Source organism: Mesocricetus auratus, unplaced genomic scaffold (genome assembly GCF_017639785.1).
Source record: "Mesocricetus auratus isolate SY011 unplaced genomic scaffold, BCM_Maur_2.0 Super-Scaffold_100047, whole genome shotgun sequence".
Classification (NCBI taxonomy): domain Eukaryota; kingdom Metazoa; phylum Chordata; class Mammalia; order Rodentia; family Cricetidae; genus Mesocricetus; species Mesocricetus auratus.
In genome coordinates, this window is record NW_024429224.1 from 7,142,313 (window position 1) to 7,165,147 (window position 22,835).

The 22,835-nt window shown below is 52.0% G+C and overlaps 2 protein-coding genes across 10 annotated transcripts in view; both read left to right on the plus strand.

Annotated features, from left to right (window-relative positions):
• Garnl3 (GTPase activating Rap/RanGAP domain like 3) overlaps positions 1-9,822 on the plus strand; it is a 145,653-nt gene extending 135,831 nt beyond the window's left edge. For all 9 annotated transcript variants that reach the window (XM_040735611.1, XM_040735612.1, XM_040735610.1 and 6 more), the window contains 5 exons: positions 510-628; positions 3,313-3,451; positions 5,619-5,834; positions 6,814-6,940; positions 9,359-9,822. In XM_040735611.1, coding sequence (XP_040591545.1) covers positions 510-628; positions 3,313-3,451; positions 5,619-5,834; positions 6,814-6,940; positions 9,359-9,536 — 779 coding nt within the window. In that variant the 3' untranslated portion in view covers positions 9,537-9,822. The remainder of the gene's footprint in view (positions 1-509; positions 629-3,312; positions 3,452-5,618; positions 5,835-6,813; positions 6,941-9,358) is intronic.
• A 3,447-nt stretch (positions 9,823-13,269) lies between these two features.
• Positions 13,270-21,446, plus strand: Slc2a8 (solute carrier family 2 member 8). Its single transcript, XM_040735632.1, has 10 exons — positions 13,270-13,400; positions 13,475-13,637; positions 13,795-14,001; positions 15,054-15,153; positions 17,406-17,605; positions 18,240-18,383; positions 18,503-18,611; positions 18,955-19,128; positions 19,479-19,624; positions 20,691-21,446. The coding sequence occupies exons 1-10, from the start codon at positions 13,345-13,347 to the stop codon at positions 20,826-20,828; spliced, it is 1,437 nt and encodes a 478-aa protein (XP_040591566.1). The 5' UTR covers positions 13,270-13,344; the 3' UTR covers positions 20,829-21,446.
• The last annotated feature ends 1,389 nt before the right edge of the window (positions 21,447-22,835 follow it).

A 22,835-nucleotide genomic window follows, 5' to 3' on the forward strand; every position in this document is an offset into this window, starting at 1 on the left:
TTCATCTAAGTATTTCCACGTGGTCTTCTTATCGGAGAAGGGTCCAGACCTGCTACCCCTTCCTCCGCTACATGGTGTCTCCTCTCCCCAGAATTCTCCTTGTCTCAAAGCCTTGCCAATACTTCCTGCCTGGCTAGCAGCCAATCAGTGTTTTCTTTATCAGCCAATAAGAGAAACGCATATGCAGAAGGACGTCCCCCATCAGGTGACACAGTGCTGGAGACACGGGCTCAGCCAGGAAGGAAGAGTAAAGGGGAGGTTTCTAGGCCGGCTGTCACATGCTGGAGGGGTGTCACGCTGTAGTCTAGAGAATGTGGGCAGTTGAGCCACCAGAAGGCCAGGCAATGGGGCATCAGACAGCAGCGGCGACAACTGGTTAGAGTGCACACCTGAGAGGCAGGCCCACCCAGGTGAAGCAGATGGGGATGGGAGGGATGGAAGCTTCTAGAGTGGTGAAGATGACCGAGCCAGCGCAGCCACGAGCCAACAGGCCGTCTGTTCCCTTGCAGTCTGCGCCTTCCCATACCTCCTGGCCTTTACCACCGACTCCATGGAGATCCGCCTGGTGGTGAATGGGAACCTGGTCCACACGGCAGTTGTGCCACAGCTGCAACTGGTGGCCTCCAGGGTGAGTAGAATGCAGTGGTGTGGCCTCAGCACCCAGAGGTGTCAAATGAACTGTTTATCACACAGGACAGCTGTTCTGTGTCAGAATGCCGGGAGGCAGGTGGAAAGGCTGACAACCCTGGTCAGTGGGGCTCTCGTGTGTGCCCTCCTTTAGCTTCCAAATGCCCCCTGGGACGGTGAGATGGCTCAGCATGGGAAGCCGTGCAGACCTGACATCCCAGTGTAGTCCCTAGAGCAGGTAAAGCAGAAGGACATACCTTCTGCTTTGGGGAGTGAGCCGTTGGTCTAATGGCAGCTTGAGTATACTAACAGTGTATAATACCTTCTTCTCTTAGTCCTTAATTGTGGTGTGTGTGTCTGTCTCTCTGTGTCTGTCTGTATCTCTCTCTGTCTCTGGCTGTCTCTGTCTGTCTGTCTGTCTGTCTGTCTGTGGCTGTATATGTATGTGCTTGTGCACCACAACACACACACTGAAGTCAGGGGACAACCTGCCTGAGTCAGCTCCCTCCTTCCACCATGTGGGTCCCAGATATGAAACTCAGGCTGCAGGCTTGGTGGCAAGTGCCTTTGTTCACTGAGCCCACACTTTCCTCCGCCTCACTCTCCAGCTTCAATCTGAGGGTTTTTCCTATGAACCGTAGCTCACCAACTAACCACATTCAATAGCCAGGAGATAGGTGACCTCCCGGGGTGTCTGTCTAGCGACCCCACTGTGAGTGAGCCTCACAAAGACCCCTCTCACCCTGCCAGGCCAGGATAGGGCCCCTGCCTCAATCCCCGTGGCCCTTTCTCAGTCTTGGTCTTAATCATGCTGGGTGGAGGCAGCTGCTCCTGTCTCCCTGTTGCATTGTCAGCTGCGAGCACAGAGCTGTGCTGTCCGCCCTAGTGACAGCCCCAAACTAAAGCAGTGCTCCCAAAATACGCATGTTTAAAATATGTGTGTGTGTACTCACTGACTTTAAGTTTACTAATATAACATAGCTTTAGTGTACAGATAATAATAAAATAATCTTCATCTTCATAAAACCCATAACCACTCACAAAAATCACTTTTTAATTTTTGCTGAGACTGAGTTCATAATCAAACTACAGGTTCAACTCAACCCTAAGCTGGAGTCCTACCTCAACCTGTTCATTATTGTTCCAGTAGGTTTATGTCAAGAAATTGTCATGTAGCCAGGTGTGTGGCTCACTCTGAAAGCTCAGCACTTATAAGGATATCGGGATGATTGCTATGAATTTGAGGCTAGTCTGGACTGCATAGTGAGTTCCAAGATAGCCTGGGGTACAAAGTAAGACTTTGTCTCAGAAATAAAAAATGTCCAATATGTAACTATTTTTCTGGGCTGGAGAGAGAATTCATGAATTAAGTTCCCTTAGTATTCTTGCAGAGGAACCAGGTTCAGTTCCCAGCATGTCTGTCCCAGAGGATCCAGTCCTCCTGACCTCCCTGAGCTCCTGTATATATGTGATTATAGATGTAGACTCAGACACGCACACACACCACACACACACACGCACACATGTACTCATTATGTCTGTTCCAGAGGATCCAGTCCTCCTGACCTCCCTGAGATCCTGTATATATGTGATTATAGATGTAGACTCAGACACATGCACACACGCGCGTGCGCAATTAAACAAGGTTTTTAAACACTTCTCACCAGAAACAAAGCATACCTCTTAAAGCAGAACTTACTCCAGCCAACGCAGTTTTATCCAAGCTCTCACCAGTAGGGCTCACCCATGTCTGTCATTGGATGTGGCTGACACAAGAGTCAGGAGGACCAGGCAGGCGCTCCTAAATAGTAGTAAATGTAGCCAAATAAGTAAGAACGCTGTTGAAGACCTTTGCCTCTAACATATAAGTTTATACCATTTGACCTGGAGAGATGGCTCATCAGTTAAAAGTGCTTGCAGAGCAAGATGAGGACCTGAGTTCAAATCCCCACAACTCACATAAAAATATGGGTGTGTTCATATGCATGCCTGGAACTCTAGTGCTATGAGGAGCAGAGACAGGAGAATTGCTAGGACTTACTGGCCACCAGCCTAACTCCAGGTTCAGTGAGAGGCCCTGCCTTAAGGAAGTAAGGTGCAGAGTGATGGAGCAGGACTCCCGGCTTCCTCCTGTGGCCTCCATGCAGGTACACAGACGTGCATGTTGACTACACGTGGGTAAACACCACACACAAAAAGCTAGATGTATACCTTTTCATTATTTTCAATGATGGCCATTAAAAGATGTTTAAAATGTGGCTTGCAAAATTCCTGAGAGTTGGCTCTCAAAAACACATGTAACGCCCCACTGCTGTCATTCCCAAGGTCAGAACATGGGCATGCCATAGTATCTGCTAACTCCTGAGGCAAGCGTCCATGTTTCCCGCCTGCAGAGTGGGCCTGACTGAATCGCTGAGGTCCATCCTAATTCCGAGACTCCTGAAGGAAGGGTGTGCATTGTGTTGGGTTTGCAGATGTGTGGCGAGTGACTCTTTCCTGGTGTGGGTCAGTGCAGAGACGCAGCTCTCGCTGGATGAGACCCAGGTCTGCGCCGCACACTCTGAAGAGGGCAGGAAGTCACCTGCGAGCCTGGGAACCAGTCGGTCTTGGCGGTGGTGCAGGAAGGCAGTGGGTGCAAGAGCCTGGGGTACCAGGCGTCTGGTAACACTTCTTCTTTCTCTCCAGTCAGACCTATACTTCACAGCAGCCACGGCTGTGCATGAGGGCTCATCTGAAGGCAGCTCCAAGGGGGCCAGTGCCCACACGTCTCCTCAGACACCTCCAGCCCGGGACCCTCCGCTGTTTCCTTCTTCCCTGGGGGAAGGTGAAGTTCAACTTTTACTGCCTTATTAATCACCACTTTAGATCATGATTTCTCTGGCTTACTGCCAGAGCTGGACATAGTCACTGCTAAGGAAGTTACTATTCAGTCTGGCATAGTGCCACACGCCTTTAACCCCAGCACTCAAGAGGCAAACACAGGCAGATCTCTGAGTTCCAGGCCAGCCTGGTCTACATGGTTCCAGAACAACCAGGGCTATGTAGAGAGACCCTGTCTCAAAAAACAAAAATGAAGAAGGGAAGCATTCATCTAAATTATTCTATTCATAAAAACTCAGAAATAAGATATTGGGGTGAAACCCTGATAATCAAGAAAGCTGCAGAGGAATTACCAGCTGACCCTCTCTCCACAGATGGAAAAGGCCCAGACTCTCTCTAAGCCTCCCTACTCTTCCCTGTGCTGCTTCTACCTACCATACCCGTTCCTCTAAAATGTCTCTTGCTAATTTCAGTCAGCTAGCACTGGCCCCACTCCCTGACTCAAGTTTAACTTTGTTAGCGGTCTCAGAGTGTCCCAGTACCTCCAAAATCCCACAACAAAAAAGACTAAGAAGCAGGAGGAGGAGGAGGAGTTGAAGTCGTCACTACTTAAGCCTGTAAAAAAGAACTTGCTTGTTGCACTCCCAACACTTGTGAGGTTAAGTGAGACAGAGGATCCCACATTCAGATCCCACCTGGACTAGGTGATGAGACCCGTCTCAAAAACAAACAAATGCACGCCTTTAGTCTCAGCATTTGGGAGGCAGAAGCAGGAGGATCTCTGTGAATTAGAAGCAGCCTGGTCTACAGAGCGAGTTCTAGGACAGCCAGGACTACACAAAGAAACCCTGCCTCAAAAAACCCTAAATAAATAAATAAAACAAACTAACTTTGTTCTTTGAATTGGTAAAATTCTTAAGAAACCTTATATTAAAATAATAAAAGCCAGACACGGTGGCGCATGCCTTTGATCCCAGTACTCAAGAGGCAGAGGCAGGTGGATCTCTGTGAGTTCAAGGCCAGCCTAGTCTCTTTATTGAGTCCGAGGACAGCCAGGGCTATATAGAGAAACCCTGTCTCAAAATAATAATAATAATAATGATAATAGTAATAATAATTGCTATTATTATTAATTAAAATTAATTTTTAATAAAGAAAAGAAAGACAAACAGCTGACTAGATAGTTCATACAGTACAGTGCTTGTACTTGCCATGCAAGCAGGGGGACCCCACATAGATCCCAAGCACCCACATAAAAGTCAGGCACGGTGCTGTACACTCATAAGCCCAGTGCTGGAGTTAAGAGGATCCCTGGGGTATGCTGATTAGCTAGTCTAGAAAGTTCCAGGTTCTGTGAGAAGCCTTGTCTCAAAAAGTAAGTTGGAGGCAGCTGATGGAGACCTCTGGCCTCCATATACCTATGTACACACCCCCCAAACAAACAAACAAAAGCAGGAGAAAACTCATTATGTAAGAGTGCTTTCAGCGGGACAGAGGGAAGAAGCAGAGCACATCCAGCTTGCAGCATCATGCGTTTCTCCTCTGGGGGTGATGGTGATGGCAGTTTCACAGCTACATCTGCAGCCCAGAGGCCTCAGGTGTCACTCTGCTCTGCGCATGCTCCCAGAGGCCTTGGCCACACTCCTGTGGGGTCACGAGCAGCATTTCTGCTAACTCTTGCCTGTCAGTCATCTTTATCAGTCACTGGTAAGATGAGTGCCCAGGTGGGCAGTTCCTTGCTCTCCTTGTCTCTCCTAAGTTTCCTGTACAAGCACAATTGGGAGCGACTGTATATTATTGAATTCACTCAAAAAAAAAAAAAAAAGGCCCTAGGGAACACACAGCCATTAGGCATCATTGGCATGTGGCAGAGAGTCTTTCTTCATGCTAATTATATTACATAATTATATTAAGGCACAAGGGATTATTTCCAGGTCAGCAAGGTGGTTCAGTGGGTAAAGGCACTTGCCATCAGGCCTGATGCCTGAGTTTGATCCCTGTGTCCCACTGGTGGAAGGAAGGGAGTGAGTCCTGCAGGTTATCCCCTGACCTCCATGCATGGATGCACACACACATTCAATAAATGTAACTTAAAACTTGTAAGTCAAGAAACTGCTCTGTTGTAAACAGCATGAGCCTGAAGTTCTGACCTTTTCCAAATTGCATTTCAGGTGAAATCCAGTTGAAAAACCTGTACAGGATTCCACTTAGAAACCTTGTGGGCAGAAGCATCGAGCGGCCTCTGAAATCGCCTTTAGTCTCCAAGGTCATCACCCCGCCCACCTCCATTGGCCTTGGCATCGCTGCCATTCCCGTCACCCATTCCTTGTCCCTGTCTCGCATGGAAATTAAAGAAATAGCAAGCAGGACCCGCAGGGAACTTCTAGGTAATGACAGCTGCCAGGGTTGTTTCCATGGCTTGTAAATAGACCTGCCGGGTTTCATCTTCGGATGTCTGTCATTTTCCAAACCTGGAGGCTAAAGGGGAAACTTGGGGCCAGCAAGATGGCTCAGAGGTTACAAGCACTTGCTATCAAGCTTGCTGACCTGAATTCGAGCCCCAGGACACACATGGTGGAAGGTGAAAACTAACTTCCTCAAGTTGTTCTCACTCTCTCTCTGTCTCTCTCTCTGTCTCTCTCTCTCTCTCTCTCTCTCTCTCTCTCTCTCTCTCTCTCTCTCTCTCACACACACACACACACACTCACATACACACAGACACACACACATACACACACACACCACCACCACCATCATCATTACATACAAGCACCCATATATACACAACACAAATAAATGTAATAAAAATTAAAGAAGCTCACTTTCAGAAGACATTTATAAATCCATCAATAATAATCACATCTACACCAGAGAATATTGGACCGTTTCCAGCCAATGACAGACAGAAAGCTGGCAAGCCATGTTAAGAGAGAGAACAGGCAGCTTGTGAGAACCCCATAGGATTTTAGGGACTTCACCATCTCTCTTTATAATCAGAGAGGAAAGACTTCTCCAATGGGAATACCATTCAAAAATATCTCTGTCATCTTCACTGCTGTGTCGAATCTAATAATGTACAGTAAGGATAAAGGAGGCAAGAGAACTGGAGGGGTGGAGCGGGGAGGGGTGGAGCAGGGAGGGGTGAAATGAGGAGAGGTGAAACGGGGAGGGGTGAAGCAGGGAGGGGTGAAGCGGGGAGGGGTGAGGCGGGGAGGGGTGAGGCGGGGAGGGGTGAAGCGGGTAGACATAGTCAAAACACACTGTGTGCCTATAGGAGATTCTCAAAGAATTTTTAAAGAATAAAAAAGGCGTCTTCTGTCCCCTGTGGTAATGACCCCTGACCTCTGATTCCCCTCTGTAACGCAGGTCTCTCTGATGATGGTGGACCCAGATCAGAGGGAGCACCAAGGGCCAAATCAAAAACCCGGAAGCGGTTAGAAGAAAGCCAAGGAGACCCCAAGCCAGAGGCTGTGAGGTCAGCTAGCAGTGACAGGTAAGAAGCCCCTGCTTTGCGTGGCCACCCAGTGAGTGCCAGCATGCTCAGGACGTCCACTGACCAGGACCCTACAGGTCATAGCCAGCCCCACGCTGAGGGTCCCGGAGAGGACAGCTGCCATGACGGGGCTGAGACAAGAGGCACCGTCCCCAGCATCCAAGCTAATGTCTGCTAAAATCCATTCACAGGGACTAGACAGCTCAGCGACCTTGCCCCACATGCTACATACACATGCGTAGGGAACAACAGAGAAAGACACTCTTTTTTTAGACAAGGTTTCACTGTGTGGCCCTGGCTAGCCTAGAACTCACTCTGTAGACCAGGCTGGCCTCAGACTCACATTGATCTACCTGCCTGTTTCCTGAATGCTGGGATTAAAGGTGTGCACCACCATACCCAGCCCTAGAGAGAAACTTTTAACATGTATGTAATGCATTTTAATCATAGTCTCTCCCTCTCTCTCTCTCTCTCTCTCTCTCTCTCTCTCTCTCTCTCTCTCTCTCTCTCTCTCTCTCTCTCTCTCTCTCTCTGTCTCTCTCTCTCTCTCTCTCTCACACACACACACACACACACATACACTACTCTCTCTTGTCCCCCTCCCATTCCTACTGATCTCTTTCCTAAGAGACCAAGTTTGGCTCACTAGCTCACTAGTTTAATGAAGACACAAAAACAAGATTGCTTAGTACAAGTTCAGGCTCAGCCACCTTCCAGAACTGGTGGCCCTGTAAACGGGAGAGCCCTTCTGAATGGCAGTACAGCACATGTGGTAGATGTTTGTTGCCTCACAGCACGTTATCCCTTCAGCAACAGCACACGCGCCCTGCTGGAGAGCAATGGGACACCTGTCCGAGCATACCCTTGCACTCAGCACTGAACTAGGAGGACGGGGTGGCCAAGCCCCTGTCTGTACCTTCAGAGGGTCCTTAGGCCACTAGGCACCAGCTATTGCTGCATGGTAGAGCCGCAGGTGACGCAGGCCGTGAGAAGTGTCCTGTCACCTGAGCAGAGGGTGTCGGCCTACGTGGTGGGGAAGAGCTGACCGCCTCATGCCCCAGCCTCACGTGGAGAAGCAGATCTAACTGTAAAGATACAGGCCATCTCAACCAGCCACAGTGTGCTGTAAAGTTAAGCGGGCTGGAGAGGCGACTGTCGCTAAAGCACTGGCTGCTCTTACAGAGGGCCCGAGTTCCCAGCACCCACACGGCTGCTGTTCACAGCCATCTGTAACTCCAGTTTAAGGAACCCAATGCCTCCTTCTGGCCTCTGGCCACCAGGCACTCAGATGGTGCCAGACACACATGCAGGTAAACAATTATGTACATATATATAAAATAAATGCTAAATAATTAAAAGAGAAGCCGGGCGTTGGTGGCGCACGCCTTTAATCCCAGCACTTGAGAGGCAGAGTCAGGCGGATCTCTGTGAGTTCGAGGCCAGCCTGGTCTACAGAGCAAGTTCCAGGACAGCCTCCAAAACAATGCAGAGAAACTGTCTCAAAAAGCAAAAAAAAAAAAAAAAAAAAAAAACCAAAAAACCAAAATAATTAAAAGAGAACTAGTGGGTTATAATCCCCACCACTCAGGAGAATAAAGGCAGATCTCCTGAGTTCAAAGCATCCATGTTCATGAAACAAAACTAAGTCTGCTTTTTTTTTTTTAGTTTTTGTTTGTTTTTGAGTCAGAATTTCTTGGTGTAACCACCCTGGCTGTCCTGGAACTCACTTTGTAGGCCAAGCTGACCTCAAATTCACAGAGATCTGCCTGCCTCTGCCTCCTGAGTGCTGGGTTAAAGGTGTGTGCCACCACCGACTGGCAAAATAAATCCTTTTAAAAACACGACAACAACAATAATAAATGATAAAATGGCAGACAGAAGACCCACTTTGACAAGAAGTCAAGGAAGAGTCTAGCACAGGGCTGGCTTGGGGTGAATGATAAGAATGGGGAAACAGTCACGCAACAGGACTTGAATCCCAGCACTCGGGAGGCAGAGGCAGGGGGATCTCTGTGAGTTAGAGACCAACCTGGTCTGCAGAGTGAGTTCTAGGACAGCCAGGACTGCACAGAGAAACCTGTCTTGAAAATCAAAAAGAAAAGGGGAACCGTGGCTAAGACAGCAGGGACTCCTGAGCCATGGCTCTGAGCAGGCAGCATGGTCACAGACACAGGAGGACACTTGGCCAAGTGCCAGGGAGGTGGCAAGAAGTCAAGTGGGCAGAGCAGGGCCGAGACTGCCAGGACCCTGGGGCATTTGTGGAATCTCAGCCTGTCTGAGAAGTGAAACCCCGGACTCTTCACCTTCCCCTTCCGATCCCACGGTAGACACCCTGAGCCCGAGAGAGCAGAAGGCAGCGAACAGCGCCAGTTCCATGGCCTGCCCACAGAGCCCCTGACAGCGGCTTCTCTCTTGCAGGATCCCATCAGGAGTTTTGGAAAGCCCTTCTGCTTCTGAAGCCAATGCCGAGGGCCGTAACCACTCGGCAGGCTCTGACCAGGACCCTGTGGTGGACAAAGAGGGCAGCTCAGGCTCAGGCAGCTGCCCCTTCCAGCTCATGGCCTCCTCGGAGGAAGACATCATTGATTTGAAATAGAGTCCCTGTCTCGTTGGCCATTCTTAGTTTTCTTACGCAGGTTTATACTGTTTAAACAGCTCCAACGCCCTGTCTCAACAAAATGCGCCTTCAGCCAGGCAGTGACCTATTGGACCAAACCTCTGCCCCTCTGTCAGTTTGGGTCACTCTCCCGTGTCCAGTGCCATCCTCTTCACCCTGTTTCTTTCCGTCACCAACCGACTGTCAGCTCCCTTGTAATAAAGGTGGTAGATTTCATTGAAATTTTAGATCAAAACTTTGAATAAATCAAAAATGTTCATTCTTATTCACTGCAACCCTTCTCTTATATTTTATAGATTTAGATGGAAATTATTTTTTGTAAGTTTTGACTTATGTCACTATGCTTCTTTTATGAAGAAAAGATGCTGCTTTTTAATTTTGCTATAAATAAGTTTTCTTTCTGCACCTTGGCCCTGTTGCTGCCTGTGTTCGCTGGGGTGGGGCCCTGTACTCCTGCCTGGAGACCTGGGAAAGAAGGAGCAAGCCTCCACTTCCCTCTCCACTCAAGGGCACTGCAGAGTCTTCAGAGATACTCATCTTGTGACTGTGATCCAGAGTTGTCAGATTCCCTCCCTTGAGAGCATCCACTTTTTTGTTCTGTTTTGTAGTGTTGGGTATGGACCCCAAGGCCTTACACACACTAGGCTAACAGGCTCTGTGCTTACACACGCTGGGCTAACAGGCTCTGTGGAGATGCCTCAGTAGCTAAGAGCCGTTGTTCTCACAGAGGACCGTGGTTTGATTTCCAACACCCTCGTGGTGTCTCCCAACCATTTCTAACTAGTCCCAGAGAGGACCCAGTGCCCTCGGCTGATCTCCAGGGGCGGGAGGCACACTCATGGTGCCCATCGATGCATGTGTGTAAGACACTTACAAAAGGAATAAATCTGACTTCTAAAGTGCCTACCCCGGCTCTCTCCTGAAAAGTGAGCAGGAAGTCATGTGGCCGGAGGCAGACACAAACGAAACAGTGAAATTGCAGGCCTGCCAGAGGTCACAGGTCACCTTCGGTTTAGCAGCTGATTCCCCTTCATGCCCCACATGGTCCATGGAAAGAAATTTCATCGTCAGCCCATGAGGAAGCAGCTCTGCCTTCTGACGTCATGGTGTCTGAGGGCAGAGCCTTGGCTCCTTCCTCCTTGCAGGCCATTAGGACTCCCCTCCCCTCCCCCTCTGTACCTCAGTTCCATGTGATACGTGGACCCAAAAGCGCCTACAGGACTCGTCTGTAGCTTTAGAGGCAACGTCATGCTGCATCCCAACCCCAGCAACGGTTTTATTAGGTTTACTCTGGCTCTTCTCAGGAGCTGGGGGCTTGTGGATGTTGTCTGTCAGCTCCGTGTGACAGACGCTGTTCCTCGGGAGCAGCACTTGGCTTTTTTGAGACCTCCTTAGGATCTGACAGGACTCACTAGTTAAGCTAGCCATCTCCCAACCTATCATCCTCTGAGGTAAGGAAACTAAGATTTGAACCTTGTGTTCTCTTAGCCCCAGAGAACTCTGTCCTGTGAGCCTCGATGAGGCAGGCTGAGTGCCTCCTGTCAGCTGGGGTTTGCTGTTTTGTTTTAGGAGGAGGGAGGCTGAGACAGTTTCATGCAGCCAGGGCTGGCCCTGAACTCTTGATTCTCCCGCTTCCTCCTCCCAGGTGCTGAGTGGGAGGGAGGCTTGTGCCACACATCTGGCTCCGGGCTGGCTGCTGTTTTCTTGTTATACCAGTTAGTGAGCTTGAGTCTGTATTTTTCCTGTCCTTTTTGCCGTTGTTGTATCTTGATGAGACAGGAGGAGATCCCAGCCTGTATTGGTTTTTCCAGAGGGGCAGTAATAAAGCCAACTATGACAGAGTAAAAGACAAGGGTATGAGAAATACAGAGGCAGCAGAGGGACCTGATTCAAACTGGTGGTGATTTGCTCATTCAAGAAGGGGTGAGGCTTCTCTAGCAACAACGTCTGGGCAGATGTGGGAAGGGAGACCACTGCCAGGGGTTGGTGGGTGTTCATGGCTCCGAAGCCTGGTGCTGGCTGGGGTCCCTGCAGCTTCCCTTCCCCATGAGTCACTCTGCTGTGCCACTGGCTCGGCTACAAAGTACGTGGTCTAGGTGCAGTTTCTCCATGGCCTTTGCTCTGCAGACGCCAAGTGCCTCCAGCTCAAAGGGACTAACACCCCATGGGAAGCAGGCAGTTATGAAGCAGCGAAAGAACGCATTAGCCAAGCACAAACAGGTGGCTGCCTGTCTTTGAAGACCGTCTTGTGATCAAGATCGGAAAATGCTAGTTGCTACAATTGGGTGGCTGCAATAATATCAAACCACTGTACCGAGGCATTTGAGTGGTTAGCCTGCCCACAACTCTCCTGGAGGGTAGCCTATGCCCCCACTTGCAGGGAGGGACTAGGTGCCTCCTGCTGGTTCTTTCCAGAATTACATGTATGCCACCAACGCTGCCCAACAAAGTGCAATTAAGCAGAGAGCAGTGGTGGCACACAACCAGGAGGAGACCGGGGAGATAGAAAGATAAAGGTTCAAGTCCTGGGTTCATCAGTGGGGCAACCAGGGAACAAGGAAATCACTAACTTCCACTCTGTCCCGCCTCTGGAATGGGGAAACTGATAGCGCCCTAGACTTTGTAGCACTCGTAAAGGAGGTGAGGTGCCCCCAGAAGCACCAAGGAGAAGACCAGGTGCCCAAGACAGTCTGTTGGGAGACTTTCCACCCTGAGGCTCTGTGAGGCAGAAGTAGGAACAGTTCCGTAGTAAGGATGGGAAGCCTTGACCCAGCCCACAGACTCCGTCTCTGACCCACTACACTACTTCCCTCATTAGTAGAGGCTACATTGAGAGACAAATCCACAAAAAAAATATATATATATATATATATATATATATATATATATGGCCTGGAGAGGATGGCTCACCGCTTAGGAACACTCGTTCTTGCAGAGGACTAAAATCCAGATGCCAAGCACACCAGTACAGGGCGGCTCACAACAATCTGTAACTCCAGTTCCAGGGGATCTGACCTCCGCAAGCTTCAGGCACGATTGGGGCATACATACATACATACATATATACTTACATGCATACATGTAAGCAACATACTAACACAAAAAGAAGTTTAAAATAAAAATAAGGAATAAAAACAGCCGGGAGAATGGTGGCGCCCGCCTTTAATCCCACCACTCAGGAGGCAGAGGCTGGTGGATCTCCGTGCGTTCGAGGCCAGCCTGGTCTACAAAGTGATTTCCAGGACAGCCAGAGCTGTTACACAGAGAAACCCTGTCTCAAAAACAAAAATTAAATTAAAAACAAATGAAACCACCAAAACATGGGCCACCGAGACGACTCTGCTGGTAAAGGTGCTTGTCCCCAAGTCTGACGACATCAGTTCGATCCGCACGACCTAATGCACGTGGTGGAAGGAGAAAACCAACTTCAAAAAGTTTACGTCTGACCAGCACAGGCTCTCTGTCACCTCCGCCTCACAACAGATACTAAGAAAAAGACCTGAAAAACACCCAAACAATCTTCTCCATCTCCATTGGCTAGCTCAGTCCTAATGGCCACGACTTCAGGCCCACACCTCACTCCAATTGGATAATCGTGCCCACGATCACACAAACGCCCCCAACCTGCACCTGGGTCGCGGCAGCTAGCTTTGCAACCGGCTCTGTGCTCCCATTGGTCAGCTCCGATTGGGGGCGGGTCCAGCGTCCCATTGGCCACGCCTGCCGCCGAGGCGGCGCTCGCCGGGGCCGCGACAGTTCGCGGGTCCCACTCTCCGCTGCTACCAGCATGTCGCCCGAGGACTCCGAGGAGACTCTGCCGCTTTTGCGGCCGCCGGACGCTAGGTGCGGACCCCGGGGTTCTGCCGCCTCTCCCTCACGCCCAGCGGCGCCACTCACGCCCCGCCTTGTACCCACAGCGTTCCCCGCGGCCGCCGGGTCTTCCTCGCCGCCTTCGCCGCCGCCCTGGGCCCGCTCAGCTTCGGCTTCGCGCTCGGCTACAGCTCGCCCGCCATCCCCAGCCTGCGGCGCACGGCGCCCCCCGCCCTGCGCCTCGGAGACAGTGCGGCCTCCTGGTTTGGGGTGAGCCCGCGGGAGAGCCCCGGGTTCCCCACCACACTCTCCGCCGCACCCCAGGGTCCTCCTCATTCTCTTTCCTCTGAGGCTGCGGGGCGTGGGGTGGAGGGATGGTGGACCATGGCCTCTGGTGGCCCCCTCCTCAGACCTTTCGGGTCCCCAGGCCATCGTGACCCTGGGCGCTGCGGCAGGGGGCGTACTGGGCGGCTGGCTCGTGGACCGTGCGGGGCGCAAGCTGAGCCTCCTGCTCTGCACCGTGCCCTTCGTGACCGGCTTCGCTGTCATCACCGCGGCCCGGGACGTGGGGATGCTGCTCGGAGGCCGCCTCCTCACTGGCCTAGCTTGCGGAGTCGCCTCGCTAGTGTCACCGGTGAGTGGTTTCTAGATGACCCTTGCCCGGCAAGGGGCGGCTGGTCAGCAGTGAAGCCATGCCTCACGCCCAGCATTGCCCCTAGCTGTGTCTCTTTTACGCTACAAATGATGGCATCCCTGTGTGCTTAGCAGTTACGACTAGATCCCCCTTTTTCATGTTAGCAGGGCAGTTCTCTGCCGGTTTGTCCCCAGCCCGGACTTCTCGCCCCCTCCACCGCTCGCAGCCAGCCCCTGACCCAGGGCTACATACACACGCTGCAGCCCACACACCAGAATCCCTTACCTGGGTGCACGCTCCTCTGTGAGCCTCAGTTCGCTCCCCTGTGAAGTAGAACTTCTGGGGTGGTTGTGAGGCCTTTGCACGGAAGCTGCTGGTCCAGGCGTGGTCTCTGGGGAGAGTTGGACCCTGGTAACTAAGGTCACCGGCAGCCTGCGGCCACAGACTTGGATGACACCCACCCCTTCCCCACCTCTGGCCCCATGTGCAGTCACTGCACCTGCTGGAGGAGAGGGAGATCTGTCGATTGCTCCTTCTTTTTACTGCCTGGGTTAGTCACAGCATGAGGTACGGAGTAATCTAGAAGTATGGATGATGCCTAGAGACCCCTGAGCTCTGAAGTGACGGCAGCCCTGGTAGGCTTAGGCTGGACAAGGGCACTTCCGGTGTCTGGCGTAGCACCTGGAGCTGGCCAGCAGGGAGAAGTCTTTTTGTTCTAACTCACATTTGTGCATGTTAAACGTGTACTGGGCCTGACCTGGTGGCACATGCCTGTAATCCCAGGACACGAGGGGTAAATACATAAAGATCAGGAATTCACTGTTATCCTCAGCTCATTGGAGGCTAGCCTGGGCTACATGAAACTGTCTCAAAAAATAAAATGAGTATAAGGAAGCTCTGTGCACTTCTGTGTCCCCTTGCTCACACGCAGCAGCAACTATTACCCACAACCCCCTTTAAAACTGCAGAAGATGGGGTGTCACTCTGCGGCAGTATAGTTAGACCCTGCTGTTTAAAGATCGCAAGTGAAGTCTCGCCTTAACTATCCACAGGTCTATATCTCAGAAATTGCCTACCCAGCCATCCGAGGACTGCTCGGCTCCTGTGTGCAGTTGATGGTGGTCACCGGCATCCTTTTGGCCTATGTGGCAGGTAGATTTGCTTGCTGTCTTTTGATACCCATTAATGGGACCACTTTGGAAATAGGTTTGCAGAGGGCAGGAGTTTGCCTGGTGTTACTAGCCAAAGTTACTAGTTCCCGCTCACTCTCCTGGGAACTTGGCGGGAGTGTGTCTGGTAAGTGACACCAGCGAGAACTAGAGCAGACGGTTTCTTCACTAAGCGTGCGGAGGGACTCAGTAGAGCGCTCCAGTGCAAGCAGGGCGGGCATAGGGAACTGCTTCATCTCCCTCACTGGGAGGGCTGGACTTTCAGCACGTTCTCACTGTGTTCGCGGTCAGCGGAGTGTCTCATGAGGGCGGCTTGTTCCCAGAGACCTGAGGGCCACAGCTGGAGACCTGTGGCGGTTTCAGGAACTGTCTCCAGGGATGGGTGGGAAGACGGCAGTCTTCAACCCTGACACGCCCACCCGAAATGTCCAGGGCCAGGAGAGTAATCGCACATGGAAAATACCTGATCCCCGGTGGAAACCGTTAAAGATGGCTTGAGAGCCGTGGGGTGGGGTGTGGCTGACAGGCTGTGGTATACCCAGCTTGGGGTATACATACTGGGTCTTCACAGTGGTCCCCACAGTGGTCTCAGTCGCTTTTAACGCCTCTATGGCCCTGGCTCTTCGGGGTCTTCCCTGCAGCCTGGCTGCCTCAGGAGCCCTGCAGTGAGCCAGAGTCCCCACTAGAAAAGGTGCTGACTCTGGTGTGGAGACAGTCAGTGTCCCTCAGCCACGGTGTGACCTCCATGCATCTTCATCACATGGAGCTGGTTCTCTCCCTTTGACCCCTGGTATGTGGTGACTGTAATAACAAAAGGTGGCATGGTGGGAACAGTAATGCCTCAGTCTCAGGCCTTGTGAAACAGTATTTGTGGAGCCTTATTGCTACAACAAACTGCCTCCTTCAGGCTGTCCTCTGACCTCCACACGCTGTACCATGCATCATGCATGCACCTTTCTTTCCTCTTAGTTTTTCAAGACAGGGCTTCTCTGTGTATCCCTGGCTGTCCTGAAACTCACTCTATACACCAGGCTGGCCTCAAACATAGATACCTGCCTGCCTCTGCCTCCTGAGTTCTGGGATCAAAGGTGTGCGCCACCATGCCCAGCTTAGTTACTTTTATACAAAACGCCATGATTAAGACAACTTATAGCCGGGCGGTGGTGGCGCACGCCTTTAATCCCAGCACTCAGGAGGCAGAGGCAGGCGGATCTCTGTGAGTTCGAGGCCGAGCTGGACCGAGAGCCTCCAAAACAATACAGAGAAACTCAGTCTAGTAAAAACCAAAAAAAAAAAAAAAAAAAAGACAACTCATAAAGCCATCGTGTAAGGAGCGTGGCGGCAGGCAGGTCAGCATGGCACTGGTGCAGTGGCAGAGAGCTGACTAACTGGGAATGGCAAGGACATTTAAACCTCAAAGCTGTCCCACTGACACACCTCCTCCATTGAGGCCACACCTCCTACTCCTTCCCAAACAGTTCCACCCACTGGGGACCAGGTGTTCACACATGGGAGCATGTAGGGGCCATTCTCATTCACACTACCACACACAAAACCGTTGAATAACGTAGTAAAATCATGATAAAAGTGTAACATAGGGCTTAGGAAATAGTTGAGAAAGTAGAAGATCTTGCTGCCCCAGCATGAAGACGTGAGTTCAGATCTCCAGAGCCCACATAAAAAGCTGTGGCAGGGCAGAGAGAGAATGCTGGGGCCTGCTGACCACCGCCTAGCTCCAGGCCCAGTAGAAGACCCTGCCTAGGGAATAAGGTGGACAGCAGCAGACACCCAATGCCTTCCTCTGGCTTCCACATCCATGCATGAGTGCATACACGCACACACTCACACAGGTAAGTACATCAAAGCAATAGCAGCCCTTTCTAACCATTGTCAACTTCTTTGCGGTGTCCATGCCTTGACATGACAGAGAGCACAACATTTGGTTTACGTCAGCAATACCATGACAGTACACTTTGATATGTTACCATGGCTACCAGACATGGCTTGACAATGGACATCTTTCAGCTGGTTACATCTTATGTGTGGTCCATCTGTATTTCCCTTAATAGATGTCACCTAATGATGTCCTGGTGGAACATTCCTAGTAGCAACAGTCTCTTTAGCCAACATGAAGGCAGCTGGCAGAGGCCGTGATGTGCCTACCATTGGAGCGAGTCCCAGGGCTGGCGAGGGGACTAGGCTGCCCCCCGCTGGCTCTGACATCTGCCGTTGCAGGCTGGGTCCTAGAGTGGCGCTGGCTGGCCGTGCTGGGCTGTGTGCCCCCCACCTTCATGCTGCTGCTCATGTGCTGTATGCCTGAGACCCCACGATTCCTCCTGACTCGACACCAGCACCAGGAGGCCATGGCTGCCCTTCGGTTCCTGTGGGGCTCCGAGGAGGGCTGGGAAGAGCCCCCCATTGGGGTTGAGCACCAGGTGAGAGGCTGAGCAGGACAGAGAGCATAGCCTGTTCCCAAAGCTACACACCTGAGTGGCAGCACCCTCCACCCTCAGTGAGGACGGACCCGTGTGCCCTGTCTGAGCAGGTGGGGGCCAGCCGGAGCCCCACTTAGCGTCCCAAGAAGCAAAAGGGCAGGCACTCGGGAAAATGGGTGAGGGCCTCACCCAATAGGAACCACAGGCGGGGGCGTCTTCAGGGTCAGTGGCATGCAGACACTTTGCAGTTGTGTGACCTGGCCATCTTGGAGACTTGGCTGTTTCATCTGTAGAAGGAAGTCCTTACCTCACGGTGATGCTGAGGTCCACGCACATGGCTGCAGGAGGTACTCTGCCTCTCCCAGCTGGAGGCAAGCCCTGAACACACCAAAGTGCTTGACTCTCGGGTACAGGATTCTTCACCCGAGTGCTGAAGTGCGAGCTCCCCCATCCTCCCCCCCACCCCTACTTCAGCCCCCCACACGAGCAGGCTGAGGGACCCATCGGCACACTCAGGGCCACAGGTGGGGTGGGGCCAGCAAGCTGAGGTTCATTCCCTCCATGTAGGCTTCTGGGCTCATAGAAGGGTCCTTGGGTGAGGGGAGGGAGTGCTGACGAGGCATCTTTGTGGCAGGGCTTCCAGCTGGCTATGCTGAGGCGTCCTGGCGTCTACAAGCCCCTCGTCATTGGCATTTCACTCATGGCCTTCCAGCAGCTGTCGGGGGTCAATGCCATCATGTTCTATGCCGAGACCATCTTTGAAGAGGCCAAGTTCAAGGTAAGAGGGCCCATCCTGTCCTGCCTCATACCACGTGTGGATTAACCTCCCAGAGCTTAGCCAGAGAGAGAGGGAGGGACTTGTCTGTCTTTAGCAGACCAGCTTCTCCCCTCTCCCAGGACAGCAGCCTGGCCTCGGTCACCGTGGGCATCATCCAGGTCCTGTTCACTGCTGTGGCGGCCCTCATAATGGACAGAGCAGGGCGTAGGCTGCTACTGACCTTGTCGGGTAAGAGGCCTGAGTGGGAGGGCTCAGCCTCCCTAGACCATGGGGACACAGGGCCAGGGAGACGGTATGACTAGTTCTTTTGAGCAAGTGACCATCTGTCCTCAAGCTGCTGTGGGTGTGGGTTCAACTCTGCCGTTGCTGCTCCTGCTTCTGCAGGTGACAGACCACTTGGGAACTTCCCAGCATTTGCTGAGGTCAGGTCCAAAGCACAGGAGGAGGGTGTCCCGTTGGGCTTCCATGGCCAAGGTGTGACTGCTGAACCCAGCCTTCCTCTCTCAAGGCAGCCACACTGCCGTCTAAGCCGTGTCCCCAGCACCCTGCCTAACCCGAGCCCTGCCTGCAGGTGTGGTCATGGTATTCAGCATGAGCGCCTTTGGTGCCTACTTCAAGCTGACCGAGAGTGGCCCCAGCAACTCCTCCCATGTAGGCCTCCTGGTGCCCATCTCTGCGGAGCCCGTTGATGTCCATGTGGGGCTGGCCTGGATGGCTGTAGGCAGCATGTGCCTCTTCATTGCTGGTAAGAAGGGGCCCAGGGACACTGGGTGGGGCTATCCCTGTAGCCCACCATGCCAAGTCCTGTAGCAGTCAGCTTCAAATCTCCTTTTACTTGGCTTTGCCCCTCAACCCCAAGGAGCATGACTTCTGTGTATGTGACTCTGACCATGTGCTGGGCACTGAGCTAAATTCTTTCACATAATCTCTATGACAACTTGCAAGCATGTCCCATCCCTGTCCTGAAGTCTAAAACGGGAAGGGACTGGCCAAAAGCCAGCAGGGTGAAGGGCTAGTGGAACCTCTAAGGCCCACAGGCTAGGAAGCGTAATGTAGGAGCCCAGGATGTGTCCTAACACTGCCTTGCTCCCACAGGCTTTGCAGTGGGCTGGGGACCCATCCCCTGGCTCCTCATGTCCGAGATCTTCCCTCTGCATGTCAAGGGTGTGGCTACCGGTGTCTGTGTCCTCACCAACTGGTTCATGGCCTTTCTGGTGACAAAAGAGTTCAGCAGCATCATGGTGAGTGCACACCCATGCCTTCCCCTCGTGTCAGCGAAGGCTCACCTCATAAAACGATGTCATTGCCAGAGGTTCCATGTCCATGACCCTGAGTACAGGCTGAGGTTCCCTAAAGGCTGGGACAGTGCCTCCTCAGGGGTGACATGGAGCAGGAGGCTACACCAAATGATCCCCTATGTCTTCAGTCTGTGCTGGGGCGAGGATAACATGGCCGGCCTTCCCCACTAGTGAATGTCAGGAACACAGGCCAGAAGCCCATGATATATAAAAATGGACAGAGCTGGGCTCTGAGACACATACGCACAGAGAGAGAGAGAAAGGCTACTTCCCTGTGTGTGCCTCGTGTGCTGCTTAACCTCTCAACATGGCCCTGACCTAGAAGTGCAGGGTGGCTCCCTCCAGCCCAGACAGCACTGTTTCCCTCTTAGTAGCTGACACTGCGGGGCTGCTGCCTGCCAGCTTCCTAGCCACTAGAGAGGAGGTTCTGGTGCCGACAGGCAGGCCATCTGTTCAGTCGCTGGTGTCCTCCGTGTCTCCTGGCATGTGCCATGCCCGGGCCTGGTGGGTGGCACACAGGATGGCCAGGGAGCCCAGAGGAAGGCGAGCAGAGGCTCACCATTGACTGTGGGAGGGAGCAGACAGCAAAGGACCTGGGGAGGGGACATCCTGTCACAGAGCTGAAAGGAGGTCACCGGTGTCCTCCCCTGCAAGAACTGAGGAGTGAGGACTGAGCTCTGCCACCTGCGAAGTCACAGACTCACTCCCACCCTCTCAAGAGTAACAGTTCCCCGTCCTCGCCACACAGAGAGCTCACAGTAGCCGGACACCAGAGGGTGGGGCCAAAGATGTAGGCATGAGGGCGGCAAGCCTGGGATGCCCAGAAGCAGGAAAGTAGCCATCCTTTGACATTCCTGGTCTCAGCCTCAGTTTCCCAGACACACATCACCTTGGGTGGCAGGAAGCTATCATCCACTCAGCTGGGTCTCCAGAGACAGGACAGGCCTGGCAGGCAGCTGCAGTCAGGGTGCTCGGGATTGTGGGGTCTTCTGACCTTTCTTCCCTGCAGGAGATCCTCAGGCCCTACGGTGCCTTCTGGCTCACCGCTGCCTTCTGCATCCTCAGCGTCCTCTTCACGTTGACCTTCGTCCCTGAGACTAAAGGCCGGACTCTGGAACAGATCACAGCCCATTTCGAGGGACGATGACAGCCCCTTCTGTGACTGGCAGCCCTGAGCTGGGCTAGCTTTGGGTTTCAGAAGGAGTCGAGTGGCCTGTAGCTGAGCCACGCCTCACTTTGAGCCTGGAGCCCCTGACTCCTCAGGCCTCAGAGCCCCTCCTTGTCCAGGGGTACGAGGTTCACCAGATTCTGGGTCTAGTCTCTGCGGCCTGCAGCACACACAGGACATCTGAGGAGCTGTGCAGTCGTGCCTGGCACGCGTCTCCTTCCTCAGACTAAAGCATCTGAACTGACATGATGGCTCCTGTATCCTGTTTTCTGGCCGGGGATCTTCTGGATCCTGGGTCCTAAGCACCCACCTGTGCCTCCCACCTGACTGTGGGATCCGAAAGGAATTTGGCCACATAAAAGTTGGGCTCAGAAACAAGACTGTGACCTCTCTGAGTGAGCCCAGGTGGAGAAGAGAATATTCTAGTCAACCTAACCAAACCCGCCCTCCTCGGCCCTGCCCAGAGGTCCTGTGGATCACTGTGGGGTCAGCCGGCCAGCTTACCCATCACTTTTCCTGGGCTCGGTGTCCGGGTCATTAGTCACCAAATCTTGTTGAGTTTCAGAAAATAAAAAACCTCTTTCTGTTGGACTTTAATGGAGCCAGAAGTCTTTTCAGGGCCCTTGTATCATGGATCAGTGCATACTCACTGGAGGTCGGGTTGGTGAGACTTGTTAGCTGCTAGTGATCTGCTAGGCTCTTGCATGGGAAAACTGCCCCTTTCCAGAGGTAAGCCCCAGTAAGACTGGCTCTGTCATGAGGCTCCCCTCTGACACCCACTCTTCAAGGTCAGCTATTCAAAACAGCAGGCTTGCCGGGCGATGGTGACACACATCTTTAATCCCAGCACTCAGAGGCAGTTGGATCTTTGAGTTTGAGGCTTGCCTTGAACTACACTGGTTTACAAAGTGAGTTCCAGGACAACCAGAGCTGTTAAACAGAAACCCTGTCTGGAAAAAGAAACATCAGTCCCGGTGTTGATGGCACATGCCTTTAATTCCAGCACTTGGGAGGCAGGGGCAGATGGATCTCTGTGAGTTCAAGGCCAGCCTGAACTCACTGAAACAGGTTCACAACTGCCTGTTAACTCCAGTTCCAATGGATCTGATACCTTCATACCAATGCACATAAAGTTAATTATTTTTTAAGATTTATTTATTAGCCAGGCGTTGGTGGCGCACGCCTTTAATCCCAGCACTCGGGAGGCAGAGGCAGGCGGATCTCTGTGAGTTCGAGACCAGCCTGGACCGAGTTCCAGGACAGCCTCCAAAGCCACAGAAAAACCCTGTCTCGAAAAGCCAAAAAAAATTTTATTTATTTATTACATATACACCAGATTGAATTATAGATGGTTGTGAGCCACCATGTGGTTGCTGGGAATTGAACCCAAGACCTCTGGAAGAGCAGTCAGTGCTCTTAACCTCTGAGCCATCTCTCCAGCCCCAAGTTAATTTTTTTGTTTTTTGTTTTTTTCCAGACAGAGTTTCTCTGTGTAGCTTTGGAGACTGTCCTGGAACTCGCTCTGTAGACCAGGCTGGCTTCGAACTCACAGAGATCCGCCTGCCTCTGCCTCCCGAGTGCTGGGATTAAAGGTGTGCGCCACCAATGCCCGGCTGTTAATTATTTTTTAAAAAAGGTCTCCAGCATCCTATTAACTAGTCCTATGCACTATGTTAGCTGTTAGTGAAACCCTTTTGATTTTTTGTTTGTTTAAGACTATACCTGTTACTGGTCTGGAATCCACTATGTAGATACAGGGATCTTACTGCTGAGATTAATGGTGTGTACTACCACACCTGGCTGATTCTTTTGTTTGTTTTGTTTTTTGAGACAGTGTTTCTCTATGTAACAGCCCTGACTGTCCTCTGTAGGCCAGGCTGGCCTTGAACTCACTGAAATCCGCTTGCTTCTACTTCAAGTGGATTTTATTTTATGTTTGTTTGTTTGTTTGTTTTTGTTTTTTCGAGACAGGGTTTCTCTGTATTT

Bases quoted from the DNA above. Each gene is read 5' to 3' on its own strand.
- Slc2a8 (XM_040735632.1), top strand. From the start codon at position 13,345: ATGTCGCCCGAGGACTCCGAGGAGACTCTGCCGCTTTTGCGGCCGCCG. The intron at 13,638-13,794 runs GTGAGCCCGCGG...TCGGGTCCCCAG, and splicing joins GTGCGGCCTCCTGGTTTGGG to GCCATCGTGACCCTGGGCGC. The intron at 14,002-15,053 runs GTGAGTGGTTTC...AACTATCCACAG, and splicing joins TCGCCTCGCTAGTGTCACCG to GTCTATATCTCAGAAATTGC.